Source organism: Esox lucius, chromosome 3 (assembly GCF_011004845.1).
Source record: "Esox lucius isolate fEsoLuc1 chromosome 3, fEsoLuc1.pri, whole genome shotgun sequence".
NCBI classification, from domain to species: Eukaryota; Metazoa; Chordata; class Actinopteri; order Esociformes; family Esocidae; genus Esox; species Esox lucius.
In genome coordinates, this window is record NC_047571.1 from 26,766,204 (window position 1) to 26,784,939 (window position 18,736).

Here is an 18,736-nt window from a genome sequence, read left to right on the forward strand (position 1 = left end):
GACTCCACTGACAACAGTTTGGGATTTATGGTTACAATTATTTGTTAATATTTTTCTCTTGTCGTTATTTGAAATATATATTTTAACATATTTAGTGATGCCTTTTTTCGTACTTATAAGACTTTCATTGTATTACAAAAGAGGGACCATTAAAAATGCATATTGAGACAAAGCTGTATAGGCTTCCCATACCATGGATTCTGTTACAGAAAATATTATAAAGTGACCTTGTTGGATAATTCAAGCTGGAATAGAATACTTTAAGCATTGATTAATATTTAAAGGTACATGGCTTACTAGGCATTACAGTGCCTAGTATTGACTTTAATCGCTTTAAAGAAAACATTAAAACGATTAGTGCAAAAAATACAAACAAAATAGTCTAGACATACAACCACTAAATTGTTTGATTATGTTGAGTAAAACGTCATTCTGAAATAGGTTACCTAATAATAGCCAACTTAAATTAATGTTTCACGTTCGAAAAGAGAACAAGTATGCGTCTAACTTAAAAATGGCAGTCTATGATTGCATACAATTCCTTTTAAATGTACACGATTGCATATCCGACGTTCGTTCATCTTACAATTGCTTTCATGTTTCATGCTTCAATCCTCTAGCACAGTTTTTCCATTTTCGAAGTATTTCATTTTAATCCGTGTTGAGTTTCCTTGTGCCGCCTCAAATCCACTTTTCTTTGGAATCCCTTGACACAGATCTCGCAGCTAAACGGTTTGAAGCCGGTGTGCTTGCGGCTGTGTGTGATGAGGTTGGAGCTTTGACTGAAGGCCTTCCCGCATACCTGGCACTTGTGCGGTTTCTCACCTGATAATGAAATCAAACAAGTTGCATTATGAAAGTTTCCATTTCAGTTTTGTGATTGAGAGTGGGTCATTTTAATTGTCCTGTTTGAGCACTGCGTAAATGATAGAACTGTTCTCGTGCATAGTTGTCTTACTTTTCAAAATCTTTAAAGGCCTACTTTTCGTTTGGTTACATCTTTTGAATTCCAGTCTAATACAAGAGTGGGCCTGTATTCTATAATTAAGTCTAATTTATCTTTTCTGGTAGTGCATTAATTATCTTTTACCTGTATGGATAAATGTATGTTTCTTCATGTCGGACTTCTGATGGAATCTTTTCCCGCAGTACTGGCACGGGTATGGCCGCGTGTCCGAGTGGATAAGCAGGTGCGTGGAGAGCGTGGACGAGCGTTTAAAGCTTTTACCGCATATTTTGCAATTGAAGCTCCTCTCCTGTGAAACAGGTAAAATGTTAGTATCATTCCTTTCATGTGTTGGTTTCTCATACCTAACCCATGGTATTTCTTGGCAATAGGCACAGACACCAGGCCTATTTTGGCTAGAAAAAATATTTGGCACGTTGGCCTTACCTGTGAGTGAACAGCCTTGTGTTGCTCGAGGCTCACTGCATGCCCGAACGTTTTCCCACACAATCCACACGCGAACGGTCGCGTTCCACTATGCGACCGTCGAACATGAACTTCCAACCCATGCGACGTCGAGAAAACCTTTTGCAGAGGATTTAAAAAAAAACGTTATTAGATCTATAGCAGATGTACTTTTATGTTTAAGAACACTGAATTGAAATTGAAGCATTGATTATCGTTGCCATAAGCCTCGGTTTTTCTGAGGTGTGTGGCAAAGCCTACCTTGCAGCACTTGACGCACTTGTACGATCCGACTGGTTCTACTCGGGAACAAATGAAATCAGGTTCTGACTTGATTTCGGATGCGTTGTTCTTCATCTTGTGGGCTGGGTATAACTGGTCGACGTTACGCATTTCATAGGTAGGGAACACCGAGGATCCAAAGTCCTGGTAAAAGCCTTTGTGCGGGCCCCGCTGTTGTAAAATAGGGGGGCTGGTGGCACTGCTCTCGGATCCATAGATGCCCGTTTGTGTGTCAGGATCCAGAGTTGTCGGTTGGTTTTGTTGGTATGTTCGCCGGGCAAGGTGCTTGAGCTCGGAGCTAGAGTAGGTAGTCCATTCATAAGGGCGAAATGGAATGGTGAAAATCTGACGGTGGTCTGTAGACGGAGTGAAATATTGCTCCGAATCTGGGGAAAAAAAACGTTCAATCATTCGTTTCCAGACAATGTTTTACAAAGCGTATCATTGTTAAATTACCGATCGCGTGAATACAACCAAGGGCTACCATTGAGGAAAAATATGAATAATGCTAAAATATCAAAACAACAGTTTTATAAAGATTCGAACCCACAGACCTGGTGAAGCAGAGGGTGACGGAGGGCGCCAGTAGTCCTCGTAGTCCGAGAAGCGGTCGCACACACTCTCCTCGCAACTCAGAGGAGAGCCGGAAAAGAAGTCTGCCGTGCGCACTAGACCGGACTCTGTGGAGACCCTGTCGTGGTCCTGCTGAGTGTTACGGCTCCCCTCAAACTCAACATGCGGTTGGCTTTCTATAGCCATAGGGGATAAAAACGACAAGCACTTAACCCAAGCTCTAATCGTTCTTTACAGTTATTTGTTGCATTTGTGAATTCTAAAGTTAAGCACAAAACATTTAAAGCAAATTTAGGGAAACGTCAATCATTCAAATCCAAACACAAACTTGTGTGCGTAATTTATTACAATTGGGCCTGAGCATGACCTGTTGAGCAGGACCAGTCACTTCAGAGATACATACTTGCGCATATGTGGGCTAAAATAGCATCCAGTCTTATGTAGTCATCATCCAGGTATCGGGGTTGGTGGTAGCTATGTGCCCGTTTACTCTTCACCAAAAATGACCTCGGCATGGTTGCGTGACTCTCAAGATCCCTGGTCACTAGTGAGGAAATCCTCTCCCTCCACACAGCCCTATTTTATCTCTGGAAAGATTTAAAGACCATTGGTTGACAGGTTCATCCAGCGTTGGGATTTTTTTGGCTCAAGAGGAAGCATGCGCATTGGGCAAAGCCACCTGCACGTTTACCAGGTGTTGTAAAGCAGGTGGCCAAAGGGACCACTGCCCTTCGCGGCCAACGGAGTGTTTGACTGGATACCCAACTTTTTCTATTTTAAAAAGGTCATTAAGAGGCCATAGTAAGTTATTATTTCCTTTCATGACAGGCGTCGATTGCGTGGGTTTTGAGTCAGATCACAGAATTAGATTACATTATGGGGATTGTTTGATGCGGGTGGCCAATTATACAATTTAAATGAACAGGAATTATTTGGATTTTAATTTGGAATGTTTCGAATATTTGTGAATCTAAAGCAATCATGTATATCCGTGAATGTCCTTGACCCGTGTCATGTAAACGGATCCGGCGGTACCTTCTCAAAGCTCACCAGCGACGATATCCCATCCATGACGCACCCACGGGACGTATAATTGGCCGGCATGCAACAGGCTGCAAGTGCCGACCGTAAAGGTATCCCTTTCAAAACCCCTGTGCAGTGTGCAGATAATATTCTGGCAAATTCATCCAGATAAATCCATTAACTTCACCTTTTGCTGGTGTTACTGTTGAAGATAAGAATTGGTTCTCAACTGATTTCACTAGTCAAATATATTCTCAACTAGTTAAATATGTAAATAAATACAGTACCAGTCAAAAGTTTGGACTCACCTACTCATTCAAGGGTATTTCTTTAGTTTTACTATTTTCCACATTGTAGAATAATAGCGAAGCCATTAAATCTTTGAAATGACTCATATGGAATCATGTAGTAACCAAAAAAGTGTTGAACAAATCAGAATACTTCAAAGTAGCCACCCTTTGCCATGATGACAGCTTTGCACACTCTCGGAATTCTCTCAAACAGCTTCATGAAATAGTCACCTGGAATGCTTTTCCAACAATCTTGAAGGAATTTCTATGTCATCTGATGCAGCATTCTATCACTTCTTCTCCGTCAAATGTCAGCCTGGAGTTGTGTTATAGGTCATTGTTCTTTTGAAAATCAAATGTAAGTCCCACAATTCCCAAACCAGACGGGATGGCGTGTTGCTGCATAATGCTCTGGCAGCCATGCTGCTTGGGTGTGCATTCTAAATAAATCAAAGACAGTGTCACCAGCAAAGCACTCCCACCTCATCATATCTCTTCTCTGATTCACAGTGGGAACCACACACAGAAGTAATCCGTTCACCCACTCTCTGTCTCACAAAGCGGTTGGAACCAAAAATCTAATTTGGACTCATTAGAACAAAGGACAGGTTTCCATCATTTTTATGTAAATGTATCTTGTGTCTTAGCCTAAGCAAGTCTCTCCTTCTTATTGATGTCCTTCAGTAATGGTTTCTTTGCTGCAATTAGACCATGATTCACACAGTCTCCCCTGAAAAGTTGATGTTGAAATGTGTCTGTTTCTTGAACCCTGTAAAGGATTTATTTGGGCTGCAATCTGAGGTGCAGTTAAATGTCGATTTCTGAGTCTGGTACAGTAACTCTAATGAACTTATCCTCAGCAGAGGTAACTCTGGGTCTTCCTGTAGCAGCCCTCATGAGAGACACTTTCATCATAGCACTTGATGGTGTTTGCAACTGCACTTAAAGACATTTTCGAAGTTCTTGAAATGTTTTGGATTGACTGACCTTCATGTCTTAAATAAAAAATATGCTGTTGTTTCTGTTTGGTTATTTGATCTGTTCTTACCATAATATGGACTACTACAGTACAGATATAATGACGGTCTTCTGTATACCAGCCCTACCTGGTCACAACATTGAGTGTCTTAAATGCATTAAGAAGGAAAGTAATTCTACAAATTAAGGCACACCTGTTAATACAAATGCATTCAAGGTGACTATATCATTAAGCTGGTTGAGAGAATCCAAAGCATGTGCAAAGCTTTTATCAACACGAAGGGTGGCTACATTGAACAATCTAAATTATAAAATTTATTTTTTGGTTGCTTCATGCTTCCATATATGTTAATTCATAGTTTTGATTTCGTCAGTATTATTATTATTATTAAATAACACTATCTTAATGTACAGTACATCATGCCTTGGCGTAAATTACAACGCATGGCTAGGCCCTATTAGGATACCAGGATTTCGGATTTCTGGTTAAAACAATTTGACTTGAACTGATATGTAAATATATACATTTTTCTGAAATCACTAAGCTACAACAGAAATCATTGTGAGAATAGTTCTGTTCAAGGTTGTCTAAAAGCAAAGTGATCGATTTCTGGGCGGTGTGGGAAAGAACGTTGTTAGTGGAACCTGCAAGTAGCCTAAAACATGAGATAAGCAAACTAGTAACACATGCTCAGTACTCATAAACGAACTTGCTTTCCGGTGCTTTAAAAAATATTTTGACAAGTCTATACCTCCACAAATATTGCAACAGTATTTTATAGATTAATCACTTGAAATCTCTAAACATCCGTCCAATAAGTAATTTCCTTAGAAATTGCGACTGTAATTCATAAATAAATCACATGACATTTCTTGATCAACCCGCAAACAATTTCACTATTTACGGTAAAGCATTTTACACGAAATCCTGCATTCATAGACTTTACCGTTTATCAAAAGTATTCTAAAATCTAAACGCATGCTCAATACTAATAAAAGGACATTTCTTATCAATGCTTTAAAATGAATCTTAACAGACTGTTTTAGTAACTACCAACACCTGTCACACTGCAACTGTAATACATTGATAAATCACTTAACACCACTTGACACCCCCTCCATTCTTTGACACGCAATCACGCATACAGAATAGGCGATACGGATCCACATAACTTGGCCAAGAAACAAAACTATTTCTGTAAATTAAATATAATGTTGTTATTTCAGGTTACACATGAAGACATACCTTCACTGTCTCCACACAAAATAGCATCAGCTTGCAGCGTCCCTCGTAGCATCTGAACACAGCGGTTGTCATGACCCTTAAATAACGTAGTGTTTCCTGAACGTCAGATTTTTCTTGCACAACTTTCAGCCGACATTAACCAAGCCTTATCGATATTGACAATGACATAAAGTTCTATTACAATTTAGGATTTTAATATATTAACATTATGTTCTAATATAATTATAATATAATCCTATATAACCCTCCCCAGAAACACACACTTACACAGACACACAGAAAAGTGGTGTAACAATTGTCTTAAATTGATATTTTAGTCATCAATTTATTATCTGTTTTATTTATGTAGGCTACTTAGCTGACCAGGACCGAGCAACCTATTGTTGTCCTGTTCTAGTGTTCACGTTCCATACAGCGGTTCATGTTTCCATACAGCGGTTTTGTCTTTACCAAAGTGAGTCAGAAAATCAGGAAGTAGGCTATATGCAAAAATACACTTTAATTCTCAGAATGTGTTTTTGAATACGTTAAACCTGACCTTTCAACATTCTCCCACGAAATTACAAACTTTACATCGTACAGAGCCACGATCCAGTGTCCGCGCTACTGCCTCCATGCACATTTCTGGCTGCCTGCCAGAGACCAGGGGTGAATAACCCCCACTACCGTATATCCTCTTTACCTGTCTCCCTATGATCCCAACTGTCAATAAAACCCTTGAATAACGTAATAAAAATATATGAAGGGAGTGCGTATTTACTTTCCTTCTGAAAAATGAAAAACCAAACAATGGCTTAGACTGCCTTCATTGCACCTGTACTGCTAATGTAGCATTCAATGTTATTTTCTGCTATTTCTCTCCTCTACATTTCACTACTTTCCTGTTAGTACAATGCCTAAGAAAATTCATAAAACGCCTAAAAAATCGTAAATTTTTAACAAAAATATGAATTCTATAAAAAATGGCAAAGAATAAACAATCTAACAATCAACGAGTGTGTCTCAAAATAGTAACACTGTGTCAATTTCCTATTAAAACTTGAGTCAGTTTTAAATTATGTTGCACTGTCCAGGATACATCATCTAGAGTTAGTCCTTTGATGGGCACAATTCCCTTTTCTGATTGAAATGCCTTCAGAATTCTCAAAAATCCTCCTTACCCCAGTTGGCATTCAGTTGACCGAAATGGCTAAAGTAGGGAAAAAGTCTAATGTTATTTACATTATTTAGTAGATGCTCACAAACAGAGCAATCTGCAGTAGTGAGTTTATGCATTTTCATACCGGCCACCTGTGCGAATTGAACACACATTCCTGGGGTTGCATGCACCACGCTCTGTCAGGTGAGTTACATGGGATGATAATTTCAGTCTAATTTTAAATCATATTCTAAGAATTCTCAGTGCTATGATTAGTTCAGGACTCGACATTCAGAGAGCAATGTTCAAAGAAAACATGACACTTGAAATTTGATTATTACTTTTTGGAACGAACGTCCTGATGGAAGAGACAGTGAGTTGAGGAAAAAAGCAAAGTAGACCGACCTTGTGCAGACAGTGTTGCAGAGTGATTATCTATCTGACAAGAGCTAAGGAAATTAGCGAACTTAAACTCTCTTAGTCAGAACAGGAAACAAGCCGCAGAGCAGACGCTATCAGTGCGGCTGTGGCAGGTCAAAACCTCTCATCTTGTCAGCCAAGCACACACTTTTTAACCATACAAGAACCCTGATGGTGAACTCTACTTACTTAGCAAAGTACGTGATTGAAATAGCTGCTGCAGAGTCGCTGTGATACGTTTTCTCTTTCAACTTTCATGAACATGCTACAGAAATACATGCAGGCACTGCTGTTAATGCTGTTCAAACCGAAGTTCATGAACTCGCGGGTTTGAGAGAAAATACGTGGCTTCTGTTCCTAGATATTATAAATAGCGTTTAACCAATGCAAGGCTGTTACTTCAACACCACATACATGTGAAGATAATTTTTTAGTTTTCATTCACACTAAATGCTATTTGACATTTCCTTTACCAGACACAGATTAACCCTTGTGCGCCCCTCAAATGTACAACCCTTTGGACACCTACGTGGACAAAAACGTACACGTACAATAAACTGATTTTCTTTTCATAAATCTTTTAAACAATTTGAAACCTGGTCAAAACACCCAAACATTCTACAATTTTCAGGATTTTAACCCTTTAAATGCCCACTTTGATTGTTTGAATTACCTCATTATTTATAAAAAAATAAAAAATAAATCCACATAATAAAGAGTAGGGCCATGGGGCTTTGGTGGTGATTAGAGTCTAGGTAATGTCAAAGATTATGTAGTACCAGATACTCCCTCTGGACACCTTCGTGGACAAACGTCCCATTGACTTCCAATAAAAAATTAAAAAAATTATCTCACTGCCATTAGAGTATAAAACCATGCATTCTGTAATGTAAGCATTTTTTTAAGAAAAGTAGTGATATTTGAAATTTTGACTGTATTCCACCACACACACACGCGCGCACACACATACACACACGTGCACACACACGCGTGCACACACACAAACGTGCACGCACACACACGTGCACACAAAAACTCTTCTACCAGATTCAACCATTTCCCATTGTAGGCCAATTTTTTTTGAGCAATTTTTTTTAGCACACACGTGTGTGTGTTTGTGGGTGTGTGCACGCGTGTGTGCGTGCACATGTGTTGGTGCGTGTGTAAGTGTGGTGGAATACAGTAAAAATGACAAATACCACTACTTTTCTTCAAAATGAAATGATTACATTACATAATGCATGGTTTTATACTCTAATGGCAGTGAGTAAAAAAAAATGTGGAAGTCAATGGGACAATGGGGACATTTTTGTCCACGAAGGTGTCAAGAGGGTGCAAAATTCATAAACAGAGTATGAAAGACATGAAAGAGTTAAATACATTGGATTTCAAAAATGTAACTAAAAATATGAGTTCTGCCCAAAAATCATGCCCCAAGCTGCTAAACAAAAAAAATGATCCCCAAATAAAAAAAGAATGCCAGAGGGGCGCACAAGGGTTAGGCTTACCAGCACTGGACAAAAAATAATATACTTTCTTTGCCTTTTAACACGTTCAATTGTTCAATTAAGAACTCAATTTTATCTTGGTCTTGAAAGCTGGGTCTGATAGCTCTTGACTGCAATGGACTGTCAAGTGATAGGAGCAAGTATTCTACAACAAGGTGTATTATGTAAAACAAAGGTCTGATCATCCTCCTACAAATGCACCTTTATATATCTGGGTATTTTAGAAACAAGAGCAGGTGTCAAGACATGATCAAAAGTGAAGTGAGCCCTCTGGTCTTGATCAGGTTTAGATTTTTCTAAAAGTAACCCCAGAATACTAAGCTATACAGTGTAACACCATGTTCATGCCTTGTCTTAAAACAAGCAGAGGTTTAGAGGGTTATCAGGACATCGATCTCATCAGTCTGGGCAGATCTCTATAAAACCTCATGACATTATCTAAACACCTCACAAGTTCCTCTGGCCCACTCACACAAACCACACAGACATGAAACAGTAAGGAAACACACACAGACACACACACATAAGGAAACACACCAGACTAAGGAAACACACACACTCACACACACACACACACACACACACACAATCTGATCTTGCTTAACATCACCCAGAGGTTCCCCTCATTCAACCACAGCCTAATGGAAACGGTAAAGCCAAACCTGACCGATCCCCAGCTGTCCAACTGCTCCCTGCAGATAGGGCCGCGACTGTGAACACAATGCATGATTTACTGTGTTGCAGTCAAAACCACAAGACAGTTCTTCTTTCAGTGTTAACATCTTGTTTTTCCCTCCAAATATTGTCATCTGAACTAGTAAATCAGTGGTTATGAGGAAGACAGACCCTCTATAGGCCCCCTTCTGTCCACATATTTCTTCTCAGACTGTTGTGTTTTTTCTTCAAATCAGTGTGCATCTTCATAGTGTGTCTAACGATCGCTCATACTTCTTTCATTTGTGTTTCCCCATATTGTACGCTGTACAAAATCATGAACCAGTAGAAGACAGTCAGGGGGACTACATAGATATACAACCAAAGTAAGGCATAGTTTGTAATATTTTGGCTACATTTTGAGTTTCTGAAATGAATACAACAAAACAACTACAGAAAATGCTCTCTTTCCTAAACCATAAACAGTTCACAAATCGCCTCCTCAGAAAAGGAGACCCTCATCAATCATACTGATCAACAAGAGCCCTTGTTAGCAGGCCTGCTAAGCCAGCTTCTGGTTGTAAATTATCCAATGTGGGTAAATACTAGGAATCTGATGGAAGCGGACGTTTGGAAATCTACTCAGTGCTTCCTGGTTATTGTGCCTCTGTTTAGGAGCAAGTTGGAGTGTGTTGCGAAGAGGTCAGAGGTCAGCCGTTTTTCTGATGACCTTGACAGCAGTCAACAAGTAGCTTGTTGTTAGGTGACTTTTCACTGCTCTGAGTTTTGAAATCCAACACTACTGTTGTTTGCTCTTTGGGGTTTAAGGCCGGGTGTCTCTGTAAAGCACTTTGTGACAGCTGCTGTTGTAAAAAGGGCTTTATAAATAAATTTGATTGATTGATTGATTGAATTCAGAGTAGCATTTATGACTTCCCAATAGCCACTGGCTACCGTGTTTTTGTACCTGTGGTAGTATTAGTATCCATTGTTCAGTATTAATATCAGGACAGCATTTTTGTCCATTGTTGATATGGATCAGATGTTTGCCTTGTTTAGATTAAAAAAAGCACACTTTTCCACTTCAACCCATGTGCATGGAAAATCCCTCACACACAAACCACACACCTACCTACAATCACACACACTCACATTGATGATCTGTGTTTTGGCTGCACATTTCTCGTGAGAACAAACAGTCCCCGTCTCTCAGAAAAAGGTGTTAGAAGTCTGGTCAAAGTTGCTCACAGCAAACTAAGATTGAAAGACGTTGGTTTTTTCAAACCAAAGGGGCTGGATCTCAGTGCCAATTGAGCTACCTCTGATCTGTTTGGCAAGCTATTGTTTTTTTTAACTTGTGTTTCTGAGGTAATCTATTTTAAAAGTCAACAGAATGACCCTCAATGGGTTCTGACACACATTTGGTTTTATTTTGGCCCGTCTCAATCCTGTCTCAGTACCTCCTCAAACGGAACAGGAGAAACTAGGACTTTATTCCTGGTGCCACAGTCTTCCTATGTCTCTCCTCTGTTACAACACCAGTTGGACATGGGCTGTCTCTTTGCCTTGGTTCAGTCGCTGCAAGATGACTGGCCAATACCATGTCCAAAGCTGCTGCTTCTTGCAAAGTCAATTCTGTCGAAAAATGCTTGGGAACAACAGAGTTCTGTCCACTAGATTTCACTTCGACAGAACAAGAGCAATGTTGTTGTTCTCACTGGGAGTGAGAATGAATGATCTTATCAGTCATATTGTAGCCAGAAAAGGAGAAGATGCTGGTTCCTTTTTAAGTTTTGATCTACCGATAGCATTTTAACAAACTCATAGTGTGATGAAGAAATTTTTTTTTTTTTGTAAATTTCTCTTCATCATGAGACCAGTGTTTGAGTGGACTGACTAGGCGGTTGTTTATATAGCATTCATTGAAAGAACATATTTAATTCTGTGAAATTTTATTTGAAAGTCATTAACATGCTATTCTAAATAATAGAAAATGAGAAACTGTAATACTGGGCAAATTGTGTAAAGAGAATATAATATAAGTAGTTAATAAAAAATTATGTAACATTCTTGAACTTTTTTAGTGTTCTACATTTGAACTGTTGACCTGTTGCATCTTACATCTTATCTTGTTTCACAAATGTGAAAAGGAGGGGAAAAAGTGACATTTATTGGTGTGGTGTAATATGATTTTAAAATATTATCTTAAATAATGAAAGAAAGACAACTTTCATATGGTTGATAAGAATTATTTATACACAACATCTCTCTCTCTCTCTCTCTCTCTCTCTCTCTCTCTATATATATATATATATATATATATATATATGTATATTTATATATATATATATATATATATATATATATACCTATTATATATACCAAGTGAACTACCTATTGTAGTTCACTTGGTAAGAGCATGGTGCATACAAATCCAGGGTTGTGGGTTTGATTCCCTGTGGGGCGGGCACCTAAGAATTACAATATATACACTCACTACTATAGGTTGCTTTGGAGAAAAGCATAGGCTAAATCTTTTAAAATGTGAATCAATATTTCTATCAATACTTGGCCTCGTGACCCACATGTAAAACAAATATGCATGCTTGACTATACGTCTATTATATTAATGACATATTATTCTGATTATAATTATGAGGGAGATACAGTAGTGCTTTCATGCATTGTGTCTTACAGCTGATCTTGTGACTCACGGAGCAACCGAGGAGAGACCAGTCAGTGACCAGTCAGTGACCTTCATGACCTTGCACTGATTAATCACAACACAGCTTTCAATGGGTGGTTCTCCTCCGGCCGAGTTCGGATTAATCAGCTGAGTGTGCAGTTCAGAGGGTGTGGCTGCCTCGACTCGAAGGAGGATTCAGTCTGGATGTGTACATCGATCAGGGTGTGTCCATCCAAGTGGGAGAATAAACAACGTGGGAACGCCGATCATGACGACACATCTCAATGAATGAATTCATAAATCCGTCACACACTGATGATTGTAAACATTGATATTGTTTATGACCTATCGATGAAGGTGGACTTTTAAATTCCTCATAGTGGGCGGCTGCTGCAGAACAGATTTGCATTCTGGGCTTTAAAGGGCAAACAGAGTTCAAAGATTTATTGCTACTTTGATGCTGTCAACTAAAGTTACTGATTATTACAACATTGAGAATTCTTATGTTCAACCGAAATTTCTCATGAGTCAGCAGTATATTTCACAATGCATTTTGTGAGATGGCCATTGATATAATTACATCCTATTAGAAGTCATGGAGATTTAAAATACCGAATTTGATATTTTGTCACAAAGTTTGTGACAAAAAGAAGACATGGCTTTTATCAACAGAAATAAATTAGTCATGAGTACTGATAATTTTATTTCAGAAGGTACAGGGAAACACCTCTAGTGGTAAAACTGCCAAGTTTGGACCACCCATTATTCCTTTTATGGGATTACAAACCAATCTCAACATCAACTCTGCCTTTCCCTTACTATATATTTTCTGTTTACATTTCCCATTTAAACATATAAATATCCTTAAAAAGTATATGTGCATATATAAAAGAGAATAAGAGCACAAAATTGAACTACGCCATACAGTCACTGTATTTTCAGGATGGCCCTGCCTGTTTTTTGTGTGAGGAGCTCCGATGCCCTTTTCTGAGATTGCAACCTGGAGCTGAGCACTGAAATGTGTTGATGCTGCTCTCTGCTGGTGTTGGTACAATCATTATTATTGTCACACATGGTACAAATAAACAGCCACTGGGCCTATGGAAAAAAAACTTTCAGCATGTGTAGAATTAGTTGTTTTGTTTATTATGTGTATTGTTGACGTGACTTTGTTTAGTGAATTATGGTGAGACGAATAATTAAGAGACCAAGACATATTATTCCAGCAGAAGTAAAAAAAAAACAACAACATATTGCACCATTACTTGTACAGATTGACAATGTGACAATTTAGACTGTAAAAGTATTTTACATGCCAATCCAGTAGGGGGCGTATATTACAGTTTCAATTCAATGAACATGCTCAGTGTCCGGTACGCGACGTCAGCATTTTATACCGGCTTTACAGGTGCGAAAAGGCTGTGTACAGGAAAGTTGGGTTTTCAGCAAAAATGGTTAGTATATTATCATCATATGTTTCCAATCCAACGCATGTTACGTTATTGATTGTAATGTGCTTTCTCATCTTATATGTAATATTTTTTGGAAAGGGATGATGTTGGATTTTGCCGCATAGTTTCGCCACTGGCTCTGCAAGCTAACAGCATGGCGACCAAAGGCCTACTTCAACATTTCAAGTGTTCTTATTATGAATTGGCTACGGCGTTGCAGTAGCATGCACATTTGTTTCAGATTTAACTTAATTGTCATCTATTAACGTGACCAATAAGACTGATGACTGAATGATGTTGTCAGTCGGTTCTCTTGACCAGACTTCATGCAGTAGGCTACTGCAGACAGTTCATTTGTATTATCAAGTCCAAACTTTTTTTCCATCCTCACATTCAATGTTCACTACGCTTTGAGGAATTTGATTTAGTTATCTCCCGAAGTGGTCGGGCTGTAGATTTAAATGGAGAGTTGACATTGCGCGAGTGTTTGTTGCAAGTTACGTGGCCCTACTGTCAGAAATATGTGGTTACAGCTTTCTCATATTTTTCTCTCCAGGGCTTCGTGAAGGTGGTGAAAAATAAGGCGTACTTCAAGAGATACCAGGTGAAATTCCGGAGAAGGCGAGGTGAATAGAAACCCTTCCTATATTGTTTACTCGAATAGTGTGTTTCAAAAATTGCTTCTTGATGATGATTCCAAGATCTATGAGCAAACTGTAGTTGGTCCTTCGTTTGCAACAGCTGATCATTTTTGTTCTTTCAAGACGGGTCTGAGAGAAGCAAGGTTATTTTTTAACCACTAGAAATTCTGAAGATAAAATCTCGTGTGATTGGATTTCTGGCTTATGCTAGCATGCTAACCTGTTGTGTTTGCATGTGATTGATTTTTGTCAGAGGGGAAGACCGACTACTTTGCCCGAAAGCGACTGGTCATCCAAGACAAAAACAAATACAACACGCCCAAGTACCGGATGATTGTGAGGTTTTCCAACAGAGACATCTGTTGCCAGGTGAGTGCCACGGGCCCATCCCGGGAACGATCTCCTGGTGTGAATGAAACCGCTACCTCATCTCGAACGATATTCCGCATCTTAAGGGTTCTTTCTGGTGTTTCAGATTGCCTATGCCAAGATCGAGGGAGACCAGATTGTGTGCGCCGCCTACTCCCACGAGCTGCCCAAGTACGGCATTGCTGTGGGGCTCACCAACTACGCCGCAGCCTACTGCACGGGCCTGCTGCTGGCACGTCGGGTAGGCGTTGCGTGCGCGCGCACACACTCATCCCCCCCATGCTCATAGAGGAATTGCTATGTCTGGCACTTCTGTGGTAGTCTTGTCTGTAAAAGCATTTGAATGTAGTTGAAACTCTACAGTGTTTTTGTCAGGTAACTGTTGGTTGATGTAGCTGTGATGGTGCTGGCATGGCTTTTGCATGACGTGCGTGCTTTGGCTGGGGTGCTGGTGTGATTCGATGGCTTTCGGGGCTTTGACTGAAACAAGCAACCAGTCCTTTGCCAGAGTCGTTATGCTGACAAAGCAAGACATGTCCGGACCTTTGTTGGCTTGTGTGGTGTGGCCAGTCTAATACACTAAGAACCTTTGTTCTGCTGCCATGGGCATATTTCTTACCTGCTTTGAGTCCAGTATGACTCAGTTCAATGTCCAAAAGCACAGTGACAATAAAAGCAGTTAGTGCAATACTTTTGTTTTAGTTTAGCAAGCTTCTATTCATTAGAATATTGGAGTTGTCAACGAGTGTTGTAGACCCAGTCCAGTGCGTTTCTGTAATGTAACCCTTTTTCACTACTTAGCTGCTGAACAAGTTTGGCCTGGACCAGGTCTACGAGGGTCAGGTGGAGGTGACCGGAGATGAGTTCAACGTGGAGAGTATAGATGGCCAGCCGGGCGCCTTCACCTGTTTCCTTGACGCCGGGCTTGCCAGGACGTCCACGGGAAACAAGGTCTTCGGCGCTCTCAAGGGTGCCGTCGACGGCGGCCTCTCGATTCCTCACAGGTTAGTTGAGTGCAGCTTTGAAGGTCAATGTGTGTCCCCCTTTTTGACCATTTTGGACTTGGTATGTCCTCAGTGATCAACAAAGGTTTCTCAAAGCTGCGGTGAGGGCTGGATCCTGTAGGAAGATGCAAAATGTGTCCAGGTCAATTCTGTTGCTCTAAATTTAAAATGAAAAAAATTCTTATAATGACTAGACGATTGGCCCTATAATAATACATGTGCTTTGCCATTATAACATTTATTTATAAAAACAACGTGGTTGAATATCCCTGGTCAAAGTAACTGCTCTAAAGACCAAGGCATGACATCACCATCCTCTTTCCCCACTCAGCACAAAACGATTCCCTGGCTACGATATGGAGAGCAAAGAATTCAACGCAGAGATGCATCGCAAACACATCATGGGCATGAATGTGTCAGACTACATGAGCTACCTGATGGAGGAGGACGAAGACGCCTACAAGAAACAGTTCTCACGCTTCATAAAGAACGGAGTCACGCCAGACACAGTACGTCCTTTCGACAGCCAACTGAACCTGGTGTTAGCCATGTTCGTTAGAGTGTAGTCACCTGTGATCCTGAAATCAGTTGGTTTGGCAACGTTTTCTTCCCTCTTTAAATTCACTGCTTCTTGATGATGTTAGCAAGACCTCTGAGCAATGTGTAGTTGGTCCTTCGATTGTGACAGCTGATGTTTTTTGGTTCTTTCAAGACGGGTCTGAGAGAAGTGAAGTTACCAGTGTGCTAAAGGGCTTTTTGTGGTTTTCTGTGACTTTCACTACCAAATTGTTTTGTTTTTTTCAGGTAGAGGAGATGTACAAAAAAGCACACGCAGCCATCCGAGAGAACGCAGTCCATAAAAAGAAACCGAAAAAAGAAGTCAAAAAGAAGAGGTGGGTTTGCTACACAGTCGCTGGCTATTTACTTAGAAAAACAAGAAACCAGGCAAGCCTAGTTCAGCCGGACCACAATAGAAATTATAGCTCTCTTGTATTTTGAACCCAGGTTGCCCACGTGAAAGTCGGTGTCGCTAACTAATACACCACAGAGTTCTATGTTCGACGGGTGTCAGTATAGCCTCTTGTGTCTATCCTGAACAAATCTTTTGCCACTGGCCGTTTGAACGTAATAGCCTTTACCAGTATCTACATAACTTACTGGAATTGTCATAGGAATTGAGCAGTCTGCCAAAGCTATTTCATATATGGCATAAGAACTTATTTTTTCTTTCATGGGATAACATTTAGTTTTCTTCGTGAATGACATTGATACAATAACTATCAAGAAAGATGACGATAACTAACTTTTTCATCAAGTGAAACGACGAGAGAACCATGGAAATAAATGTTGTTCACAATAGATTTGAAATTGAGCTTTCCATGTGAGGCACTGTCTCTAACCATAACGCAACGGCATTACGCATTTCACCAGTTGCTCAACACTCTTGAGCATTGTGTTAAACTGACTAACGTTTCTTACTAAGTTTACCTCCACCACAAGTAGCGTCTGTGAACTGTTAGCTTTTGCCACTGGCTGTTTGAACAGCTTATTAGCCAGTAATAGGCTTTACCAGTATCTACTTCGAAAATCCACCAGAAACAGTCGCAATATAACCGTAAACGTTTTTATTTCAGGCTTACTATAATGTAGTCACTGGAGGTTTTAGCCAGTGAAGTTTTCATCTATATGGAATAATTCATAATGCGTACTTCGCTTCGCCTGCGAGGAGATTCGAACTTGGGACCTTTGGTTCGCAGGTCCGCTTCTCTAATCACTACTTTATTTAACAAAGATCAGTCATCATTGGGATATATTGTGATTTAGATCCCAGTCAGACTAATACATGGATACTTTTAATGTCTCTGCATGTAGTTCGAAGGAAGTTGACGTTTTTTTTTGTATTTAGCTTAGTGCGGTGTCTGAAAGTCTTTGGTGAGGAATAGCCAGCTCTTCTCAAAAGAAAAGAAATAGGGCTTTTAAATCATTCCAAAGCTGTGTGATTGGCCTGTCATAGTTTTAAAGTTATACATGTTAATACAAAATCAGGTTCTGGTGCACTACCAGCTTTCCAAGTGGGTGCATTGAGATGAATACTGGCCTCAAATATCATAGATGCCCTGTTTTCATGACTAAGTAGCGTGGCAGTGCTGTCAAGGTGAATTCAGTCACATTTTGATGCACAGAAAATGCAATGTATATTCCATTATGTTGCCAGCGAGTGAACGAGTAGGTCAGTAGAGGCTGATTGAACATTGAGGTCTGTACACCTCTAAGAACCACCTGGGGGAACATTTGAAGATTCATGACAATCCGTGAAAACAGACTATAATCAACCACATTGTTGTGGTGTAGTTCCATGCTCACCTGTACCTGATTTGAGTGTCTGTCACCACCTGAAGACCACCAGCAGCTGTGCGTTGTTAACTCCTAGCTGTGGTATATAAACATTTGGATAACTTTGCTATTGATATATACAGTCCTTTCCTTCTCTTCCGCTGTGATGTTGGTTAATGGGGGCGTTTGGGGATTCTCTTTCAGGTGGAACCGTGCCAAACTTTCGCTGGCACAGAGAAAGGACCGCGTTGCCCAGAAAAAGGCCAGCTTTTTACGAGCCCAAGAAGCACAGGCGGCGGATGGATAGAGGGACAGGGGACACCTGCTCTCGCCAAATATGCTCTAATAAAATGTTCAGTGACTGCTGCGTTTCACCAGTGTGGTGTTTTTTAAAAAATTTGGTGGAAATGTTAGAATATCAAGGTGTACTTGATATTAATGGTTTGGGTAATTGTCTCACAGGATTAATAATTTTTTAATGATTGACCAATGTATAGGCAATTTTTATCTTAACTATTAATGTGAACTCTGTCACACCTTAAGACTTAATGTAACTATTTAGTGTGCTTATTTTAATTGTTTTTTTTACCACAGTATTGCTCATTTCATTTATTCAGAACAACTAGCAATACTTAGTGATAAAAAAATATTGACCAATGTTTGGGGGTGGGGTTAGAATTCAGTGGAGTAGATGACAAGCCACTGAGTCAGAGGCTTAAAGTTCAATA

At 39.8% G+C, this 18,736-nt stretch overlaps 2 protein-coding genes across 5 annotated transcripts; one reads left to right on the forward strand and one right to left on the reverse strand.

Annotated features, from left to right (window-relative positions):
• Positions 1–102: 102 nt before the first annotated feature.
• gfi1aa (growth factor independent 1A transcription repressor a) lies at positions 103–7,781 on the reverse strand. 4 transcript variants are annotated; one of them, XM_010893591.4, is made up of 7 exons: positions 7,551–7,781; positions 2,670–2,853; positions 2,248–2,442; positions 1,673–2,079; positions 1,394–1,531; positions 1,091–1,256; positions 103–825 (listed from the first exon to the last, which is right to left on the reverse strand). In XM_010893591.4, the coding sequence occupies exons 2-7, from the start codon at positions 2,779–2,781 to the stop codon at positions 647–649; spliced, it is 1,197 nt and encodes a 398-aa protein (XP_010891893.1). In that variant the 5' UTR covers positions 2,782–2,853; positions 7,551–7,781; the 3' UTR covers positions 103–646. The 4 variants fall into 4 exon arrangements, with proteins under 4 accessions (XP_010891893.1, XP_010891918.1, XP_010891908.1 ...); XM_010893616.3 differs by lacking the exon at positions 7,551–7,781 and adding an exon at positions 7,347–7,445; XM_010893606.4 differs by lacking the exon at positions 7,551–7,781 and adding an exon at positions 7,283–7,434.
• Positions 7,782–13,551: 5,770 nt separating this feature from the next.
• On the forward strand, positions 13,552–18,374 carry rpl5a (ribosomal protein L5a). The gene is made up of 8 exons (XM_010893629.4): positions 13,552–13,663; positions 14,217–14,286; positions 14,555–14,670; positions 14,777–14,911; positions 15,472–15,674; positions 16,006–16,183; positions 16,479–16,567; positions 18,213–18,374. The coding sequence occupies exons 1-8, from the start codon at positions 13,661–13,663 to the stop codon at positions 18,313–18,315; spliced, it is 897 nt and encodes a 298-aa protein (XP_010891931.1). The 5' UTR covers positions 13,552–13,660; the 3' UTR covers positions 18,316–18,374.
• The last annotated feature ends 362 nt before the right edge of the window (positions 18,375–18,736 follow it).